General features: G+C 44.9%; 1 protein-coding gene and 1 long non-coding RNA gene across 5 annotated transcripts in view; one reads left to right on the forward strand and one right to left on the reverse strand.

The window, feature by feature from the left end:
- The window catches only part of ADAMTS17 (ADAM metallopeptidase with thrombospondin type 1 motif 17), a 168,446-nt gene extending 158,124 nt beyond the window's left edge, over positions 1-10,322 (forward strand). For 2 of the 3 annotated variants that reach the window (XM_083411860.1, XM_083411861.1), the window contains 2 exons: positions 836-1,013; positions 4,241-10,322. In XM_083411860.1, coding sequence (XP_083267986.1) covers positions 836-1,013; positions 4,241-4,392 — 330 coding nt within the window. In that variant the 3' untranslated portion in view covers positions 4,393-10,322. The remainder of the gene's footprint in view (positions 1-835; positions 1,014-4,240) is intronic. The other variant, XR_014504564.1, reaches the window with a different exon arrangement.
- On the reverse strand, positions 830-22,342 carry LOC310663900. Of its 2 annotated transcripts, none has more exons than XR_014504649.1 (5): positions 22,289-22,342; positions 20,188-20,351; positions 10,681-10,734; positions 4,855-4,908; positions 830-966 (listed from the first exon to the last, which is right to left on the reverse strand). It is a non-coding gene; the product is annotated as an uncharacterized lncRNA (long non-coding RNA). The 2 variants fall into 2 exon arrangements; XR_014504650.1 differs by lacking the exon at positions 22,289-22,342 and adding an exon at positions 22,119-22,250.
- Between the last annotated feature and the right edge of the window lie 132 nt (positions 22,343-22,474).

The following is a 22,474-nucleotide window of genomic DNA, read 5'->3' on the forward strand; positions in this document are numbered from 1 at the left end:
CATGCATCATGTGTTGGCAAGGGAGGTACAATGTATATCGCAGTAGGTGTTTAAAGCAACAGGGTCAATGCAGAAAAGTGAGAGTTAACAGCCAAATCCTATGTCGCTTCAATTCGTTTCTGCTGCTGTTAGCTGCAAGTTGAGTGGAACTATCAGAACAGCAACCTGGTCGGGGGGATTTGCACTTTCCTGGTGGTGCAAGGAAGGCAGCTGAGTCACTTTCCCCATTTGCATGGGAAAATATAACATATTACGTTTATTAGATTAGAAACAACTTGGCAGGGAGAGAACTTTTTTCACATTTCACAATAAAAGATGTTGAAGTCACTCACATTGATGTATGTGTGCCTGTGTAAAAGACATTGCAAATTTGTTTTCATAGTGTGCAGATGACTGAAACATGTTAAAAAGTGCAGGATGCACCAGTTCTGACCAGAGGCCCCTTTTCCTGATTTCCAGTGGTCTTCCACTCCACCCCACCTCACAGACTGGACTGGAGCCTCTTTGTTGTCTCTGAACTGCCACAATAGCTTCTCCCCTTGTCTCAAAGGGTTGTTTCCTCCTCCTCTTCCTGTGGTGTGGGCCCTGCCATGAACGGAGACTGGAAGACTCCTGAGGGACAGGGTTAGCCAGCAGAGCTCAATTGCAAAACCTTCTTTAAAGGGAAGCTGTCCAAAAATATTGCGGTTTGAGCATCAACTAACTGCATTACTTGCCAGGGATTTTCAAAGCCAAATTGGGCATCATCTGATGTCATCCCAAGAGCCTCTCCGCTGTCTTCTTGGGCCTTCCGACTCTTATATACTATTCACCAAGGTCACCTTCTCTTCTCCAGTGCTCCTCAACTTGTGGGAAAGGCCTTCAGTCCCGCGTGGTACAATGCATGCACAAGGTCACGGGTCGCCATGGCAACGAATGCCCTGTCCTCTCCAAGCCTGCAGCCTACCGACAGTGTCACCAAGAGGCCTGTAACGAGAAGATCAATGTGAACACAATTACCTCACCAAGACTTGGTAAGTATGGCTACATTTGTCACCCTAAAGAAACAAACTCTGAAGCTAGCGACCATTCTCCAACGACTTTGTGTTGATGTGTAGGGTGTCAGAACAGGTATGGCTCAGCAGATTTGCGCAGCACGGTTAAAAGCACCTCAGAGGATGGGACATTTTGACCCTCCCCTACTGATACTATTCTGATCAATCCCATCTCTGTCCCACCAGCATTACTCTGACTGGAGCCCCCAACCCTCCTTAAAAGTGAACAAAAGCAGCAGGAGATTCAATAACGGCTTGTTCTGTAACATCAAGTTTATTTTAGTTATTTTTTTATTTCACAGTATTTATATGCCACTTGATTATAATAAAACCTCAAAGCAGTTTGCAAAAAAGGGGGGGGGAAATACTAAAATTATCAGTAAAAAAAAAATCCCAGTTAAAAACAAATATTTAAAGCATTCAAAAATAATTAAAATCTGCTATAAGCTAAAACCACATTAAAATACTGGGATAGCTTCTACATGTCTGGATAGACTTATTCAGCCACACCAAGTATATTTATATATTGATTTTATTTCACGTGTATATATGTACCACTTGATTGTAATAAAACCTCAAAGCAGTTTACAAAAATAATAAAAGTAGCCTTTTAAAAGCATTTGAAAGTGGCTATTCAGAACCTTCAAAAAAAGATGCCTGCCTGATGTCGCTGTTCGGCCTTGATTAAATGCAATTAACATGTCTAGGGGTTCCCCCTTTCTAAACAATGTCCATGGAAGGGTGGGGGAACCAGACTGGAAGGTACAGGCAAGGGGGGGGGTGAAGGTTCATATCTTTCCTTTCTTCCACTGAAGTCCTGATGAAACACCCCACCCCTGAAATCACTACTACTCCCAGGAGGAAAGCTTTTGTCTAGTTGATCCTCCTGACACATGTGGATTCCCTCTTCTGTGAGAAGGAAACATTTGGCCTTACAGTGGTGCCTCGCAAGACGAAAAGAATCCGTTCCGGGAGTCTTTTCGTCTTGCGGTTTTTTCATCTTGCGAAGCAAGCCCATTGACGGAGTAGCGCTATTGACATTTTAAGGGCTAAAAATGGCTTTTTAAGGGGGGGGATTAGCGGTTTTGCTGCTAAAATGCTTTTAGCAGCTTAGCGATTCAGAATAAGGGGTTTTGGAGCAAAAAAAAAATCTTTTTTTCCCGTCATTTTTCATCTTGCGAAGCAAGCCCATAGGGAAATTCGTCTTGCGAAGCGCCTCTGCAGACGGAAAACCCTTTCGTCTTGCGGGTTTTCCATCTTGCGAGGCATTCGTCTTGTGGGGCACCACTGTAATTTGGAAAATGTCCACTTCAAATATTTCCCATGTATGATAAGTGGGAGGTCCCTGGGTATACAGTGCTCTGAACAAACGTTTTTAAACGTGCCTGCTAATTGTGAGGGCTACAAATTTCTGTTTAAAAAACAAAGCACACACACGTGAAAATGGAGATTCCCAGGAAGTCAAGTACTGAAGTAAACACCCACCCTAGTTTGCCAGGTCTTTCATGGTGCTCATGTGTGCATATCAGGAGTGAGGAACCTTTGCCTCTCTAGAAGTTGCTGGACTACAACTCCCATCAGCCCTAGCAAGCATGGCTGATGGCCAGGAGTGATAGGAGAACGTCATTCAGCAACACCTGCAGGGCCAAAGATCTCCCACACCTGCTGTATATTATAAAGCTCTGAGAAGAGATTCAGCCAGGGCACCTCCTGCATTGCTGATCTGTGCCACCACCTTCCTCCCAGATCAGTAAAGCGAGCCTCTATGTTCACCTGGCACCAGTAGGGGTGGTGGAAAGGACTGGTGGAGGAGCAGATTCAGACCCTCCCAACCTTAGACTCTGTATATTTCATGAGAGCTATGGCAGCAGCATGGGGCCTGCATGAAGTGGTTCAAGTTTCCCAGCAGCTTACTAGGCAGCCTTAGGCAAGCTTCAGGGTGACCAGGTGGGGATGGAGGAGAAATGTGATCCAGTTGGCATTTAAAGGCAAATCTACCTAATTTTCTCTTTCCATAACAAGATGAGAACAGAATGCTCCCATCCTTCAAAATTCACAATTCTCCTAATTTTGCCGTGCACTTCTTCCAATCAAGTTCTGTACAGTGGTACCTCGGTTTTCGAACATAATCCGGAAGACCGCTTGAGTTCTGAAACGTTTGAAAACTGAAAACTCAATAGCCGACAGCCAGGCCTCAGAATCTTGCACTCAGTGGAAGCCGCGTGGCATGTTCAACTTCCGAAGCATGTTCGAAAACCAAAGCATTTACGGCATTCGAAAACCAAAATGTTCATCAACGGAGACGTTCGAAAACCGAGGTACCCCTGTAATGTGTTCAAAAATGCACATGGCAATGAAAATTATGAAAAAAATGCATTATATTAGGGAAAGTTGCTTTACAAGAATGTGTACAACGAGGAAAACGCCACAGTAAAATACTGACAAATTTCCATGAGGGTTCTTTTAAAAATAAATAAATGAATCTCAAACAGATGTCAACAACTGAACTTAAGACTGGGACAAATAAGAGATACAGAATGGATCAGCTGTGCCTAGCTATTCCTCTGCATGACTGTTAGCCCTAGTGCATCCAGAGCCTTGATCATTCTGGCCTGCCTTCCAAGTTTGTTGTAAAGTTTATTCAGGTGATGTGTTTGAAATTAATTTAACCACACAAGGAAAACACGGCCGATAGTTCAGTCCCCAGTTAAAATGACTTTGGGTAAGAGCAGGGGTCAGCAAACTTTTTCAGCAGGGGGCTGGTCCACTGTCCCTCAGACCTTGTGAGGGGCCAGACTATAGTTTGAAAAAAAAAATGAACGAATTCTTATGTCCCACAAATAACTCCCAGATGCATTTTAAATAAAAGCACACATTCTACTCGTGTAAAAACACGCTGATTCCCAGACTGTCCACAGGCCGGATTTAGAAGGCGATTGGGCCGGATCCGGCCCCTGGGCCTTAGTTTGCCTACCTAAGGGTAAGAGGACTGGGAGGAAATCCTCAAAAACCGCTGCCAGTCAGAATACCAGGCTAGATGAGCTAATTGTCTGGGCTCCAGATAAGGCAGTTTTTATATGTTCATAAACACAGAGTATTGTGGGTTGTGTAAACCTTTCCCTGTGATCCCAGCCGCTTCCCCAGAAAACTTTTTCTATCTTTTTTTTCTCTCTCTCTTCTTCCCACCCCACATTATATTCTAAAAGCTGCTCTGACCTACAAGTGCACAGGCGACCAGTGGATGGTATACTGTCGCGTGATTCGGGAGAAAAATCTCTGCCAGGACATGAGGTGGTATCAGCGCTGTTGCCAGACCTGCAGAGACTTCTATGCAAGCAAGATGCAACTGAAAAGTTAATGACACCTGCCTTTTGCTCCTTTAGGGTATTACAGCTCCTATGTACTGCTTCATACAAAATGTGTCATTAACTTATGGAACTGCCTGCCACAAGATAGTGGCAATAGCCACTTAGCTTAGATGGCTTTTTTTTCTTTTTCTTTTAAGGATTAGACAAAATTCATGGGGGGGGGGAGGGGATAGGTCTGTTGATAGCTAAACAGCCATGACAGCAAAATAGAACCCCCCCCCCAAATGCACAGAGGCAGTCTACCTCTGAATGCCAGGTGCTGGTGACCAACAACAGGGGATGGCCATTTCCACCGGGCACCAGCGGCACCTGGCTGGCCACTGTTAAAATGTCAAAATGCTTGAATAGATGGACCTTGGCCCAGTGCAGCCAGGAAAAGTTGCAAGCTTGAGGGTAAGCTGCCTACCAGATCTTCAGCAAGCCACTCAGACTTGGTGGATTCCAACGCTTACCTAATAGGACTTGAAACTCCTTTTGCAGACCGGATGAACCAAAGCAATCCACGACTGAAAAAGAGAAAGAAAGAAAAATTCGTCTCAAAGCCAATCCTAGAGATTTTTATGATGTTTTGACGTTGCGACTTCCCTCCCCGCCCCCCAGTAATATATAGATTATTTCCAGCCACTGGATGGCTTGCTACCATTTTCCTTTACTTAAAAAAAAAAAAAGAAAAGATTTGAAAAGTGATTAAATTGACTAAAGTTACATGTACCTCAACAGGGTAAGCCTCTGGCAAATAACTCAGTGTAGATAGAGACATTACTTAATGCTTCAGCCTTTGGCTTCTACGTTCCATTCCCAGCCCGAAAGTGCGGGCGGAGGCCGGGTGGCTTGAAAGCAAGAACCATTAATGAAATGCTTAATTTTTTATTTTATTTTTTTTAAAAGAGGCATTGCTAGAAAAGTTCCTGAAAGCCAAACAGCAGTGGATGAACGCATCTGAAATCTCTGCAGAAAGCTCGCCACAGCTGCTGCCAGCATTCCACTGAGTATAATTTTAAAGGAGTGAAAAGAAGAAGAAAAACGAATCAAGGCCTGACATTCCGCTTTCTCTCTGCCAACGTATATTCTCTTTTGCCTTGTTTTTTTTTATTAAGGTGCTTTATTTATCCAGTGTTGCAATACATAAATAGAAGACGACTGTAATGATCCCAGAAGACCCAGTTCAACTCAAAATGCTTCATAACTCTACAGCGGTACATCAAGTTCAATTGTGAAGTTTTCCATCAGACCAGTTTCAGTAGCCCAGCTGAGCTGCATAAAAACATGCCTGGCCCACTGCACCCACCACTGCAGCTGCATAATGAACCTCCACATGTGGCACAGAAATTTCAGTGGAAGGGTCAGGGCTAAGCATTGAAAGCAAGTTTTTATGTCCGGCATGGGGAACCTGTGGCCCTCTGGAGGTTGTTGGACTCCAATCTCCATCAGTCTCAGTCATCAGGGCCGATGGTCAGGGAAGGTAAGAGCTTTAGTCCAGTAACATCTGGAAAACCACAGGTTCCCATTCCTGTGCTGCCTATTATTTTGCAACAAGTCCGGACATCTGTGCAGCGATCACAGTATTAGAATTGATGTGTTGAATTTGGGGGACAGCGGTTAGCAAGAAGAGGGGTTAAATCTTCTCGGCTCTGTTATTTTGGGAGAGAATCCTTACTTTATCTCTTCCTGGGCAGAAGGCATATCCCTGTTTCTCTTCTTCCACACCCACACTCCGGTTTGGACATCATTTATCGTTTCTGATCTGGACCAGTGGGGTAGTGCCACAGAGCTGCCCTCCCAACAGCAGCATTGCTGTTACAGCTCACCTGGATGGTACAGAGGCAGGACAGGGCTGTGAGAAGGACCCAGCACAGCATCACCAGCACAGCCAATCTGGTTCTCCTACTGCGGTGCTGAACCTTGCTGCTGCCCCACCCACCAGCCCTCACACTGTTCAGATAAGCAGCAGCGACACCACTGCTGGGAGGACAGCTCTACCCCACCGCCCCAGCCACTCCTGCATTCAGTGGTGGGAATCTTTTCTCCCTCTCTCTCCAAAGAAATAAAATGGAGTAGAAATGTCATTTCTGAGGGTTGCTGTAGAAGACCGATGCAGCTCAGACGTTACCTTTCATAGGCTCTATGGCAAGCAGTGCTGTAAGCAGAGAGAAGCATTGCCATTTTCATGGGTGTGCTGATTTAAACATGCTCTGTTAAACAAAGTGCATTCAGGTCAGATGTTTGCATCTCCAGCCACAGTGCTGAAGATTAAGCTGTGAATCTCCACCTCAACACCTTCGCTACGGTGACAAGTAGGACAAGTAGCAAATGGGAGGCTCTGCTCCATGAAGCTACTCTGTCCTCTGCAACTCTGTTGACTGGAAGGCCAAGTTCATATTAGGACATTCTGACACCCCTAATACAGAAATGGCCCCGAGTTGAAATCAGAACTCACAAAGATCCCTGGATGTGCAGTCAGACATGCATTTTGTTTTTGTTTTTTAAAAAAGTTCATCCTACAAAAAGACATTGAAATCAATCTACTACACAAATTGGTTTTTTTAAAAAAAAAAAAAACCCTCAGGCACGGCAGATGTCGGACAATGAACTGGGTTTTCCAGAGTACGGACCTGGGATCTTATCAAGATGGAAATAAAGGTAATGGTGCTCGAAAATTCAGGACCAGCTTCTAACCCTTCTCAAGGCAATGGGAATGTTTGGATCAAAAGGAGCTTATTCACTCACTGAGCTCCATTGGTGCTAGCCTGCTTCTGTATTATCAGGTTGTTTGTGGGGCAGGGTTCTGTGGTTCTTTATTCTTTATACATATATTTACAGGCAGGGCTGCAATGATGACTTGGCAGCCATATGCAAAGACACTGTGTAGTCTTGGTGGTGAGCCTAGTACATCCTTCCCCAACTGCCTACCCTCCTGTTGTTTTTGACTACAACTCCCATCAGCTGTGCTCCTACCAGTCCCCAGCATCATATGACTGTGCTGACTGGGGCTGATGGAAGTTGTAGTCTAAAATTTCCCTAAGATGGGGAAAGCTTACACATTTTGGATTGGATCCATTGCTAGACCTACTCAAGAGTACACCCACTGAAATGAATAGACATGATAACTAACTTAGGCACATTACTTTCAGTGGGCTTCCTCTGAGGTAGGCTAACATTGGCTACAACCCTTTGTTTCTTGTCTAGCTTATGGGAGCTAACCTCAGATCTAATCCAGAGAGTTTGTGTTGGATTGGGACCAATTGGACATTGGCTGATTGATGGTGTACACAAGTCTCATTGGTGAGTGACTGGTAGGAACTCGCTAGGAGTTACTTCTGAATAAACATGCTTAGGACTGCACTTTACTGGGAGACTTGGGTTCAAATCCCTACTCAGCTCACTTGGTGGTCTTGGGGAAGTCAACCTAAACAGGGTTGTTGTGAGGTTACAATAAAACAACCTGACTTCCACTGCTCTGTGAGCTTCCAAGACGAGGAATAGGTAATAAAGGTAATATATTCCACCACCCCACAAAAAATAAAAATAAAAATTTGCCCAACTTTCTCTGGAATTTATCAAATTTCTGTACAGTGTAGCAACTAATTATCCAATCCAGTTTATCTTGTTGAATTCACTTGGTGTTTCTAGTAGTGCCTTTCGCCTGTGTTATGTCTTTATAGTGTTCCTTATTCTCCTCCTCAAAATCAGTCATAGAAAGACCTTCAGACTGCATTTCAGGTCTCTTTGCTGGTGTCTCCTAGATGTTATGGCTACATCTAGGAAACTGTTCATGAACGAACCAAACCAACATACTAAGGCCTGGTCACATGCTTCTAGTAAAATGATCATCCCATCCTCATTCTGCTTCTGCTCTGTGAGATCAGGCCCATCCCAGGCTGATAGCCTGCCTGTACCCTACAGAGTGCCAGTGCTGTGCCAGGGTTCCTTTCAGACCCCAACCCAGCAGTTCTGTGCTGTGAAAAAGTCTTGTTTGGGGTGGAGTGGGTAGCAGGCCGGCCTTTGTGCTAGGAGGACTGGCAGAGAAGCTTCAACACATTTCCATCACTTTGGCACTGGTCTGAATAGCCAGACCTCATCAGCTAGTTCACAGCATCATGGCTTAGGCTGCAATCAAAAGAGCCATGATCCTGCATGCTGAAGGTATCTTTTGCCTTGCACTATGAAACGCCAGCCTTGCAGATACAGAGACTGGGTTGTATGACTGAGAATTAGTTTAGATGGCTTTTTTTCTAAAAGGGTGTAGACAAATCCATGGGAGCTAGGGCCTAATTGGCGCTAGCAACAATTGCTAATGGAGCCTCTGTACACAGAAGCAGTGTACCTCTAAATATTTTGTGCTAGGGATAAACAACATGGAAAGGGTAGCCCCTTCAAGGCACAGATGGCGTGCCTTCTTGGAGGATCACTGGAAACAGAACGCTAGGCTAGGTCTTCCTTTGACCCAACATGCCACTCTTACACTTATGCTGTATAGCAGGGATGGAGGACTTGTGGTTTTCCCAGTGCAGTTGGACTCTGTAATTTCCACCAGTCCCAGCCCAGCATGCCTAACAGGCAGGAAAGATGAGCAATTGAGTCTAGCAACATCTAGAGTGCCACGGGCATGGAAGCCAACTCCTAGTGGTTGAGGCCCCTTCAGTCCCCTCCAATAAAATATTAGAGGGGCTTAGTTGAAGAGCATTGCTGTTCAAATGGTTTGTGTGTGCTGTGTCATGTGATAGATTATGCAGGGCGGGGCTTACCTGCCCTCCAATATTTTATTCAAGTTGGCACCCCTGGCCATGGGTTCCCACCATCCCTGCTGTACAGTGAATTAAGTGCTTAAAATTGAGGGCAGTTTCCAAAACGGTTGCTGAGATGGTGCAAGGGTTTGTTCAAATAAAATTTGGTTTTGAAAAAGTCTGGTGGGCCATTGCAAGATCTGAAGCAAGGCTGAAGTTCACAACATTTTCTTTTTCACCTTCCGTCTCCTAAACCAGTCCTATTGCCCATCTCCCCATTAAACGCACAGATCTTTTGTCATGTCATTGTGTTTTTCCTTGCACAACAATCTTCCATCAGTGCAGCAAATATGCCAGTAAGTGACTTTAATCCTACATTGGATGCAACCTGCTTTCGTGTTGTTGTTGTTTTTGAATTTACCAAGCTTTCTTAGGAAAAGGAAAATCCAGATTAAATGGGGAATACAGGCTGCCATTTTGACGCCAGCGATGTTGTGTGTACACTGCAATTAACATGGGTGCATGAGGAGCATCAATGCCACATCAAGCACCCGCAGCCAGAATATACAGTGGCTGTGGCTTCTTCATCTGTACTTACTGTGTAGGCACCTGTTGGTTTCAGAGTAGCTACAGCAACGCCTTTGGTTTGCTCCCTTTGAGCCCAAGCCCTCTTGGATTACAAGGGTAGGAATCCCATTGTCTAAAATCCATTTTCTATGTGCTGCTTTTAAGTACTGTACATTTGTAATTGCACAAGTTGTCACATACAGAGTGTAGATTCTCACTATCATATGGTGCTATCTTTTTGTCTTTTGTCTATATGATTTTTTAAAACAAACAAACACCTTTGCAGTTGGATACTGATATTTTATTCTAATGCAAGGTAATAATACCGTGTTACGTTTTTCAATACCAAGTGCAAAAATGTGTGTGTGTATATATATAGATATAGATATATTTCCCAGTAATTAATTTCCATATGAACTGTAGCCATTGGTAATATTTCTAATTCCTTTCCCCACCCTACTCTGGTGCTGTAAACAAATAATAATAATAATAATTCCAGTAAAGCATAATGCAAAAAATTGTAAATTAAAAGAGATCATTCCAATTTGGGTTTTTTTTTTTAAAGGTTCAACATGTATAAGATAATAACAGCAGCAATAACAACAATAATAAATGTATTTTTTCCATAATAATTGCAAGTCTTGCTTTTACCTGTATTGTGCAGACCTGAGTTGCTTCTGGATAGCTTGCTCTGTTGGCACCATGATCCTAAACTCATACTTGCTTTCTCTTGTGCAGAGCGAGTCAGTTCAACTGCATTTCCACCAGGCCAAAATTCTATTTAGCAGTGGCCTCATGGGCAGCCACAATTAAGGCTGCAGAATCCATAACCCACACAAGCCAATGGAACATGATGTGTTATGTGTCATCATTGGCAGCATCTGAAAAAGCATGGACTAAATGGCCCTTTGACTGCTGCAGCCCCACCGGAATATCAGGAAATGAAATCACTTCCTCTGGGTCCTAGCCCCTCTCTACAAGTCATACCTCATGTTGCGTCCGCTTCAGGTTGCGTGTTTTCATCTTGTGTCTCGCGGCAACCTGGAAGTAGCGGAACAAGTTACTTCTGGGTTTTGACGCTCGTGCATGCGCAGAAGCACTAAATCGCGGCACGTACAGATGCGGCGCTTCTGGACGCGAACGCTTCGAGTTGCGGACGTCCCTCCAGGACGGATTACACCCGCAACTTGAGGTTCCACTGTAATTGTTATGATGGGGCTCAATTTGCCCAGGGAGTCAGTTGCCAACTGCCCCACAGGCTCAAGCCAGTGTGCTCTGCACATTAGTGGTTAGAGCATCTGCTTTGCATGCAGAAGGTCCCAGGTTCAATCCCTGGCATCTCCAAGTAGGGCTGGGAGAGACCCTCTGCATGAAATGCTGGAGAGCCTCTGCCAGTCAGCATAGACAATACAGAGCTGGAGGGACCATTGGCCTGACTTGTTTTAGGTATCTTCCTGTACTTTTATTGAGGCAGGAAAACACAGTGAAGAATGTTAGTGCTGGCACAGCTGCAAGGCCCTTGTAAGAGCCAGAGCTGGACCAAAAGTGGGGCATGGGGAGTGGCAACACCCTGAACAATATTACTGCTCCAAGAGAGACTGGAGAAGACTCTTCTCCCACAAACCCAATGCTGCAATCAAACCGTATGTACTCAAAACTCTAGTTACCAACTGAGCATCAAGTGTCAACACTCGGAGACAAAACAGACCACTGGAGAGGCTACGTGGGAACAGGGTAAAAGGTAAAGGGACCCCTGACTATTAGGTCCAGTCATGGCCGACTCTGGGGTTGCGGCGCTCATCTCGCTTTATTGGCCAAGGGAGCCTGCGTACAGCTTCCGGGTCATGTGGCCAGCATGACTAAGCCGCTTCTGGCAAACCAGAGCAGCACACGGAAACACTGTTTCCCTTCCCACCGGAGCAGTACCTATTTATCTACTTGCACTTTGAGGTGCTTTCAAACTGCTAGGTTGGCAGGAGCAGGGACCGAGCAATGGGAGCTCACCCCGTTGCAGGGATTCGAACCGCTGACCTTCTGATCAGCAAGCCCTAGGCTCTGTGGTTTAACCCGCATCACCAGGGAACAGGGTACAAGTGCCAAATCAGCCCATCAAAGGCAGCCCTAGAAGCTTAGCTGACTATAAGCTCCACGATACATTGACAAGCTTCACCGCTGGAGAACTACTGCTTTGCTCTTGGAGGTAGCAGCAGCCAGAGACCATCAGTGGAAGAGGTGAGCTGTTCATCTGGCCTTCCTCCACAACTGCTAGGATTCTTCCTCCTCTTGAGGAAGCCACCCTTTTGGTTGGCAAAGGGAAGCCTGCCCCAGTGCCCCATCTCACCTACGCAAAATAGTCTGAGCATATTGCACCAATCCTAGCCTGACTGCACTGGCTGCCAGTTAGTTTCCAGGCTCAATTCAAAGTGCTGGCTTCAGCCTATAAATCCTTAAACGGATCAGGACTGCAATATCTCAAGGAACTCCTCTCTCCATATGAACTTTCCCAGACCCTGCCATCTTCATCTGAGGGCTTTTTTCATATACTCCCTCCATGAGAGTTCCAGAGGGTGGCAACATGAGAACCTCTTCTGTGGTGGCTCCCCCTTTGTGGAATGCTTTCCCCAGGAAGGCTTGCCTGGCCCCTTCATTTCATATCCTTAGGTGCCAGGCAAAAATGTTTCTCGATAACCAGGCCTTTGGCTGACTAAACATTCTATGACCTTTTCAATATGTTTGTGGGAGGAGGGACTATTGATTTGTTTATGGTTTTTGAATTATGCATCATTTTGTATTTTTATGTTGTGAACCGCCCTGTGATCTTTGGATGAAGAGCGGTATACAAATTTTAATAGTAATAATAATAATAACAACCATTCCTCAGTCCAATGCTGCCTTCCCAGCACAAGAAGGCTTCCTGTTCTTGGAGGTATCCGAGGTACTAACCAAGGCAGCCTCCCATCGAGGCTATAAAACAGCAGCAAAACACAACAGGCCTTGTCCAAAGGTCGCTCTCTATTAACACATCATTAGCCTTGGAAGAGTCCATCATGCGCAGGAGCCAGATGAGATTGTAATTGTTGAACTCCCTAAACAACAGAAGGCCTGTGGGGGCTCCCTAGGAAGCCAAGAGGCATTGCATTAAGGTGGGAGGGTGAGAATTAATGCTGTAATAGGTTTGGCTGGAGGCATTGGAGACTTCTGCCAATAAACGCCCTCCTGTAATTTTGAGCTGCATCTACAGTGGGTCTGACAGGTACATCCAGCATAGGATCGGATGATTTCCAAGGGACAAGATCCCCGTGCTTCCAGCTCCCTTTGGAACAGTCTTCTATTGAGTTCATCAGGGACAGGCAAAACCAGACCATTACAGTGCTTCAAAAAACAGTGCCTGAATAAGAATCCAAGGGCGGCTCGGTTTTTTTGTTTTTTGTTTTACTTTTTAGAGCATAGCAATCGCTCCCCAGTCCTCGGAGTCCACCTGTTCCCTCCACTCTCAAGTCTTCAGAGAAGCTGACGGCTTTACCAGTCTCTTGAGAGTTTACCAGCAAGCCAGTCTGAGTGTTTGTACATTAAGAGGTTTTCTCTGGATGGGAATTCCTTTCCAGCAAGCCAGATAATGGAACACCTTCTCATTTCAATCCCCAGAAATGCAGCTGAGCATTACCAGCCTCCTTAAAAACAAAACAAAAACCCTTAAGTCTAAAGCTCTTTAGAACTGCTCCCTTGGGTAGATGAATCAATCAAGGTTTTTTTACCTGCAGATAAAAATGTACACAAAATCTGTGGGGCTGGCAAAAAAAAAAAAAAAAAAAAAGATGCTGGCATTTTAGCTTTGAGAGTGTGATCCAAAACCACAAGTTCCCCTTGTGGCCAACAAACAACCCACTCGGGGAAGAACTGTGGCTTGGTGATAGACCACCTGCTTTGCCAGTAGTAAGTCCCAGGTTCAATCCCTGCCATCTCTAGGTTGGGCTGGGAGACACTCTCTGCCTGAAACCCTGCAGAGTAGTTGCCAGTCAGGGTAGACCAGGGGTCGAGAACCTCCAGGCTGGAGGCTAATCTTGGCCCACCAGTGAATCTAGTTTGGTCCACAAAGCCATTATCCTCAAAGCATGCCCATCTGCCCTGATGAGGTCTGGGAGACCAGGATTTAATCCTGTGTTGGCTGTGTGCCATGTTCTAAGCAGAGAACCGTGTTGTGTAGTCAAGGCAATCCCTGCTCATCGACTGATGAGTGGAGATTAAATCACTTCTCAAAAGCGCTGTTTAAAACAGTTCATGCATTTCTCCTGAGAGGGGGCAAGAGAAGTGTACAAGCTGCTTCAAACAGCACTTTTGAGAAGTGATGTAAAGCAGTCCCCACACTCCCATTTCAACTGAAATGTTGAGTGCAGGGACTGCCTTAGGGTGCTTCGCAAAAGCACTGTTTGAAGCATACACACACCCCTTCATTTAAAGGAGAAGGGGGCGGCTGCTTCAAATAGCACTTTTAATATTAGACAAGCACCATCTCTGTTGTCTTTTTGGCACCTACCACAGACCTTCCTCTTTCACTAAGCCTTTTGAAGGTTGTATCTGTAGTGGAATTGTCTTTAGATGTTTTTATTGTTTTATCTTTTGTGTGTTTAATGCCCTGGATTCTTTGGAGAGGAAGGAGTAAGAGGGGTATAAGTTTAACTGATCGATTGACAACAACAGCAGCAATAACATTATTATTAAAAGCCAATGACTTCAGTAGAGATCCTGTAAAAAGGTCTGTTACCCATAGACAGTTAAGTCAGAAACAAGAAATCTAGTAGCTAGACAACCTACATTAATACTGGGTCCTAACCTTTGCCAGACAAATTTACTTGGAGGAGATTTTCCAGTTTTCTTTAGAAGGCATTTGTTATGCAGGCAGCAAAGCTGGAGTGCGAGCTGTCACTTGGCCCAGCTCCGCCTGCATTTTCTTGAGCCACGCACATGTCTATATCATGGGACTCCAGGAATTTCCTCCAGCTCTCAGATGGAGAGTGGAAGCTGCTGGCGGGACAGAAGCACTCTGTCCAACAGACTTGCTCCATGACCTAAAAAAATGCACAGGTGGTTAACAAAACTTCAGCCATTTCTCTCTTGCTCGCTCGCTGTTTTACAGCCTGCAAATTCATTTGCTTCCCCACACGTTTCTCCTTGGCAAAAACGCATAAGGTGCATCCAAGACAAGTCTACTTTCTTTTCCATGAATAATTGCAGTCGCCAGTTGCACCAGCAGTAATTATTCAACTTAGAGGGTAATTAATACATGCTGTGCCTTGCAAAGCTGCCTTATACTCAGTCAAGACCATTGCTCCAACCAGCCTAACCCAGTGCTGATGAACAGCAGCTCTCTGGTGACCCGAGCAGAGATTTCCCTCAGCTCTGCTGTTAGAAATCCTTTTGTTGAGATGCCAGAGCCGCCTCATTCCTCTTTTTATCTAGCAGCGACATATCACAGCAAATTTCCCAAATGCTCTTGGGTCCTCTGCAGTCTCCTTCTGGAAGTGCCCACTGCAGCCTCCCTCCAAGCTTCAGGCTCTGTAATCTGACTGCAATGGAGGGAGGGAGGGAGGGAAAACCAGTTGCATCTCAAAAACCAGTTGCATGACAACTTCCCCATTCCTTGATTTTAATATGGACAATACATCACTGCCCGTTAGCTACACTTCTTTGAACAGGGACAAGCATACTTATGAGATAACTTGTATTTGGTCACATGGCAACCATCCTAATCTCTCATTTTGCGATGTTTGGTCTCAAATAATCAAATTATTATTGACAGTATAACTGAAGGTTCCAACAAAACAGGACTAATGATATGTGCGCACACATGTAGGTTTATTTATCATCACCTCCCACGTTTTTAATGCTTTATTGTTAATTATTTTATTTCCTGCTAGTTACATCTCTTCCCTGCTTCTCTGTAGAACAGGTTCAGGGAACCTTTAGCCCTCCAGATGTTGCTGAACTACAGCCCTGATCATTGGCCATACTTGCTGAGGTTCATACTTGCTGTAGTTCAGCAACACCTGGATGGCCAAAAGTTCCCCATACCCAGTGGTGTGCCGTCAGGAGACTAGGCTAGTCCCCTAAATGTTCCCCATAAATTAGAGTATGAAAGCATTTAATCCCAGTGCCTCCTTCCAAAAGCCTAGGAATCATCTGCCTGGCTTAGGGATGGAGGCGCAATACTTCAACATGGTCCAAGAGCCCTTCCACCACCTTCCCAAAGTCCACCCAGATTTGGGAAGGAGTCAGAAGGGCTCTAGCATCCTGTCCAGCTTAGGGAGGCATAATGCTCTCTCACACACAATGTCAGGACAACAGCACACACATGATGTCCCCAACATCACCCTTGCAAGCTGGCGCCTCTGCCAATAACTGCACCCCTAAGAAAAATTTCACTGCATGCCACTACCCTACCCATACCCTATCCGGAACGGAGATCTAAGGCATGCTACAGATCAGCAAAACTAACACCACTAAAACTATCACAAAAGAGCATTGCAGAACTGAGGTTGGGCTAAATTATTCCCAGGATCACCACCAACCATATGATTCAGTAGTTGTAAGACTGGGGTTTGGAGAAGAGGAGGCCCACTGAAATGGTCAAACCCATTTCTTTTGCTAAGCCAACAGCCTTACGTAGGCAATTCTACTACATACCCCCTTTGTTATGAAAACAAGGGCCAATTTGTTGCCAAAGAAATAGAGGATGCTTCGAGGCAGGCAGCTCCTTTAGTCAATTCTTTTTCCTGCGTAAGCTGCGTGTGGAATTGCTGTTGACTTTCCACAGCCTAAGCTGGTGATGCTGGGGACTGAACATGGGGAGTCTTTGCATGCAAATCATGCGCTCTACTGCCACAAGTCTTGAGTTTGGGCCCTGAGGGGAATTTGGGGGTGGCGAGGTCAGGGAAATCAGCCAGGAGGCTGGCACCACCGCTTCCAGCACATGCTACCTCAGACTTCTTAGAACCCTATTTTGGCATTTAATGGTATATGAAGTTGTAAAATAAATAAACAAACTCACCTAGTGGTAGGGCCAGCCCCAAGGACAGGCTATGTGGCACACAAAGCTCTTGACTTCCAAAATCTCGTCACTTTGCAGCTGCCTTCAGCGGATGGTAGGACCACTTCTGCCAACACTCCCATTTGGGGTGGGGATTAGGTATTTCCTGGCCTCAGACTCTGTCTGAGCACCACACAGGCATCTTTTCTGGTGGCCCCTAATTACACAGATCCACCCTGACCCTATTTTGTCTCCTCAGCAGCAGCTGTACCAACTTGTGACCAGAATATATAGCGGAAAACAAGGCTTATTACATTCACAAGGAGCTCGTGAGGAGACATTTCGTTATAATCTATGGCAACAGCATCACCTGCTGACTAATTGTTAAATTGCTCCTTCAATGTTTTCATCCTGAGGGAAAATTTGCACCTTGCTTGAGGGAAGTTTTCCCTTGAGATAAAGGACACTTGTCAAAAAGAAAATAAAGGATACTCATCAAGTTATATGCACATCACAAACATGGCAGTGAACTGGAATCACAAGCAATATTTTGCCAGATTTTATGCCTTAAATAACCTGTTACCGAATAAGGCAAATAACTATTGTACCCAGAAGCACTTAGTGGGATGAGATGTAAAAATTCCAGAATTTTGAAGCTATGGGGGAAGCGTTTGTATTCCCCCCTCCTATTCTGTTCTCGAGGGGGCAATTTTAAAAATGCAACCCTTACTTCCTTATCAAGCCTAAACTTATCTTTCTGTTTTAACAACGTGAAATGCATCATATCTAAGTTAGTTGTTAATAATAACAACCAAATATTAAATGTAAACATTTAATATTTGGTTATTATTATTATTATTATTATTTAAATTTGTATACTGCCCTTCATCCACAGATTTCAGGGTGGTTCGTAACATAAAAATACAGAATAAAACCACAAGGTGCACAATAAAAACAAGAACAAAAATAAACGAAACAATAACCTCCGCTTAAAATGACATAGAGTCTATGTCATAGGCTGTCAATCAGCTAAAGGCCTGGTTGAAGAGGAACATTTTCGCCTGGTGTCTAAAAATGTACAATGAAGGCGACAGCTGAACCTCCCTGGGGAGAGCGTTTCCACAAACAGGGAGCCACTGCAGAAAAGGCCCGTTCTTCATGGAGGAGGCACCCAAAGAAGGGCCTCAGGTGACGATTGCAGAGTCCGTGTCCTTGTCGGGTCAGCAAGCAGGACGTGTGAGCAGCAGTGCACTTGTGATACCCGTCTAATGGCATTCCTCCAGCAATGGAAGTAGAACATAGCCCCCATTGGCTAGTAGTCATTCATGGCCTCATCTGCCATGAATCTTGCACTTCAACTTCCAGCAACACCCAGAGGGCCTCAGGCTCTCCATTCCATTCCTGACCTCAAGTTTACTATCTATCCTTTAATATGAGTGCCGTAGAATATCCAACTATAGATAAAGAAATATAAGGAAGAGGACATAGGTAGGGTGTATCTGGTTTGCTTGCACAAGGCCCCAAGTCCAATCCCTGGCCTCAGGTAGGGCTGGGAAAGACCTCTGTTGATAGCCAATGTGGTGACCTCCAGATGCTGTTGGACTGCAATTTCCATCAGCCCTGATCATTTGTTTATGGTATCTCGGACTGATGGGAGTTGCAGTCCAATGACATCTGGAGGCTTCCACCACACTGGCTACCCCTGGTGTAGACAATGCTAACTTGGTATAAGGAAGCTTCATATGTTCTTCTAAGAGCAGCAAGAGATGGCAAGCCTGTTGTCCTTCACTAAAGCTAATCTGTTGTCCCATTAGACCAGTGTTTCCCAAACATGGGCCTCCAGCTGTTTTTGGAATACAACTCCCACCATACCTAGCTAGCAAGGGATGATGGGACTTGTAGTCCAAAAGCAGCTGCAGACCCAAGTTTGGGAAACACAGCATTAGACAAAGCAAAATATTAAAAATTGCAAAAAAAAAACATACGCTAAGTGCCAGAGGTTACCAGCACAAAAGGATTATAAAAAGACCTCCCTTTAACTGGCCACCTTTGAGTTCTGAAAATGCCTTGACTCTTTGCCATTGATCTCGTTAAGAGGGATTCCCACATGGCCAACTATGATGAAAAAGACAACCTGCCATCTCACTAGGCTCTGCTTTTTATTAATCCCAGATTAGGAATCACGTCGAAAGTAATAATCGCTCAAACGATTTATGGGTTGCAATATCTAATTGTGCAAGTACTGGACAAGGCTTTCAAGTTGGATGCCAATTTGAACAGCTGCAGCCTGAGCCTTGGCTGGAGAACACCCAAGTGTTTTTAGAATGATATACGCAAAACAAAGGGAAGTCCAGTCTAGGGCTCTGGAGAATTATCATTATAACAGTTAGATATAAGGAGGCAGGACAAATCTGACTCAGTTTGGATTTAAAGGCAAGCCCACTTAATTTGTACTTTCCAGAATAATACACGAACCAAAATGCAGCCATCCTTCAAAATTCACACTTCAAATTTTGCAAGGCAGTTCTTTAGTCAAGTAAAGTGTGCAAAAAATCATTTACCAGGGTAAAGTGTGCATACAAGTGAAAACAGCATACAAAAATGATAAATTGTTTTGTGAATATTACGCAAAATTGCATAAAAGAATGTGTATGTTTGGAGAAATTTGCACTAAAACGCTGATGCCTTTTCCATGTGGACTTAAAAAACAATAGCAGCAAAGCGATGTGGAAATGTGGAGAACTGAATTAAAAATTGGAAAAGTGAGAAACAGAGAGAAATAGAGAATGACAGATTTGTCTGCCTTTCACATAGAGTTATCCTGCTTCATCCTCATGACAATTATGTTTTCATTTGTTTTAAATACGGATGAACTGCTAAGTGTTTAGAAGTATCATAGAATATCATACAACAAAGCAGGTAATATAAGGTTCCAAAAAATGGAGACAAGTTCTTATCAGTTAATAGACTTGCTCATCTAGTAAGGCCTGGGTAATTTTTTTAAGGTGTTAGAATAGGATGAAAACTATGCCTGTCTAATTTTGAGGGAAGATGTGCAGCTGCACTAAAGGTTTAGTCTGAAAAGTCACATATCGTATCGTATTGTATTTTTGTCAAGTTGCTTTGAAACTTTTTATTGTAAAAAGCAACTGATGAAATGAAATCTAATGAAATTAATAATAATAATAATAATAATAATAATAATAATAATAATAATAATAATATAACTTGGGTCCCAAAACAAACTGAGTCCCAAGTTTGTTTAGAGTCATGCCTGCTTTGGCCCAAAACCACACACATGTGATAACACATGTGAGGCTGTCAGTAGTTTTGTCACATACAAACATTCTCCATCCAAGGAACATCTTATTAAAACTCTGTGGAAGAAAGAAAGAAAGAAAGAAAGAAAGAAAGAAAGAAAGAAAGAAAGAAAGTGCCAAGGTAAACAGACAAGCGCCAAATTTACATACCTCTCTCACATCAGCTTCTCCCCAGGCAGTGATGTTGCGATAGCTGGAATTAATTCACTGAGGAGGAACACACATATCCCCTGTGTAGAAGGTTGGATTGCAAGGTCTTTGGGGCAAAGATCTTTCAACTTGCATGTTTAAGCGCCTTGCCCATGAATGTTGCTCTATTAAAAAAAGAAAGATTTCAAGAGAGGAAAGACAGAAAAGCTTATTTAATCCTTTGCCAACCTGCTATCATCCAGATGTTTTGGATTACAACTCCCATTAGCCCCAGACAGCACGCAGACCCAGTTGGGATCCAGAACATCTGGAGGGCACTGGGTTGGCAAAGGCTGGTCTAATGCATGCCATATTGTTTGATCCAGACCAAAGCCACAGGCGATGCACAATCAGTTCCAAAACAACAGGGTGTTGTTCTCCAGCTCTGTGCCTGAAGTCTGCTGCTAAAACCTGAATTGTTCATTTGATCATCAAAAGACTCCTAATAGCCTGGCCAATTGCATGGTCCAACAATGGCAGAGGCCAAGGAGAACCCAGCTGTTACCAAGCCAAGGGCCCATTAGACCAGCACTCCATTCTCACAGTGGCCAAGATGTCTCTTCGGAAGCTCACCAGCAGAACCAGGGGCTCCCACAGGGTTTATGGGGCCTGCGGCATGTGCAACTTGGAGTTCCCCTACAAGAACTCAAGAATGTGTGTACAAAGGGAGGCATGTGAAAATTATTGCTTGCATGGACTGCGTGCGAGAAGCAGAAATCTCACATGCAGCTCTTGGAAAAAGGAGGGCCATTCCTTGACAAGAGCTGGCACAGTTTACATCAGAGACAAGCTGGAAGAACATAGTAAACGTGTACAGTGGTACCTCTGGTTACGTACTTAATTCGTTCCGGAGGTCCGTTCTTAACCTGGAACTGTTCTTAACCTGAAGCACCACTTTAGCTAATGGGGCCTTCTGCTGCTGCTGCGCCGCCGAAGCATGATTTCTGTTCTCATCCTGAAGCAAAGTTCTTAACCTGAGGTACTATTTCTGGGTTAGCAGAGTCTGTACTGTATCAAACATATGCCACAAAATCAGAAAGCAAGGAACAAAATTAAGTTGGAAACACTTTCTGTGTCTAGGTGCATGCAACAGGAATTGCAGGTCTAAGCAAAGTCTTCCTTGTCTTCACTGATGCAAAGTTATCCTGACTTGAGAGCCAGTGCAGTGTAGTGGTTGGAGTGCTGGCCTACGACCTAGGAGCCCTGGGTTCAAATCCCCTGCCTTCCACCAGCAATATGGAGAGAATGATACTGGACTATTTTACAGCCTTGTTGCAAATTTACTAAACTGATTTTAGGCCTAGGGCTTGGAAAGACCCTGGGGGTTCAGACCTGCGTGACCTCGCCCAGTCGCTCTCTCCCAGCCTTACCTACCCCGCAGGGTTGTTGTGAGGCTAAAACAGGGAAGGGGAGGAAAAACAAGGGCATCCCCTTGAACTCTTTGGAGGAGGTAAAGGTAACGGGATCCCTGACCATTAGGTCCAGTCGTGACCGACTCTGGGGTTGTGGCACTCATCTCGCTTTATTAGCCAAGGGAGCCGGCGTACAGCTTCCGGCTCATGTGGCCAGCATGACTAAGCCGCTTCTGGCGAACCAGAGCAGCGCACGGAAACGCCGTTTACCTTCCCGCCAGAGCGGTACCTATTTATCTACTTGCACTTTGACGTGTTTTCGAACTGCTAGGTTGGCAGGAGCAGGGACCAAGCAACGGGAGCTCACCCCGTCGTGGGGATTCGAACCGCCTCCGACCTTCTGATCAGCAAGTCCTAGGCTCTGTGCTTTAACCCACAGCGCCACCCATGTCCCATCTTTGGAGGAGAGGGTGGTATAAAAATGCAGTAAATAAACAAGGCTGCATCCCCTGTTCCTCGGAATCTGGCTGCAACAATTACCTCATATTCATGACAGAAATTATGAAGCGGCCTTCATAAGAGGCCCCAGCAAGCTCAAGGCCCCTGCTACTGCTGCTAGAGAACTGCCTTTCCCCACACCTTCCAATATCTATGGGGAGCAAAGAAAGAAGGGGGTTACTGCCAGGAAAGGGGTTAAAAAACAAACAAACAAGGCTGCTGTTCCTTTAAGGCCAACGCGCGCTTCCCTCCTCCGCCTCCTGAGGCACGTTCCTGCGCTGACCTCTCCGCCGAACTTGACTTCAAGGAACTGCTCTACGTCCGCCTCCGCCCACCAAGCACAAGCCGTGCCCGTTCTAGCAGGCGATTGGCTGCGACGCTGCTCTTGCCCGCCTTTC

The sequence above is a fragment of the Podarcis tiliguerta genome (genome assembly GCF_965153285.1).
Source record: "Podarcis tiliguerta genome assembly, chromosome: 14".
NCBI classification, from domain to species: domain Eukaryota; kingdom Metazoa; phylum Chordata; class Lepidosauria; order Squamata; family Lacertidae; genus Podarcis; species Podarcis tiliguerta.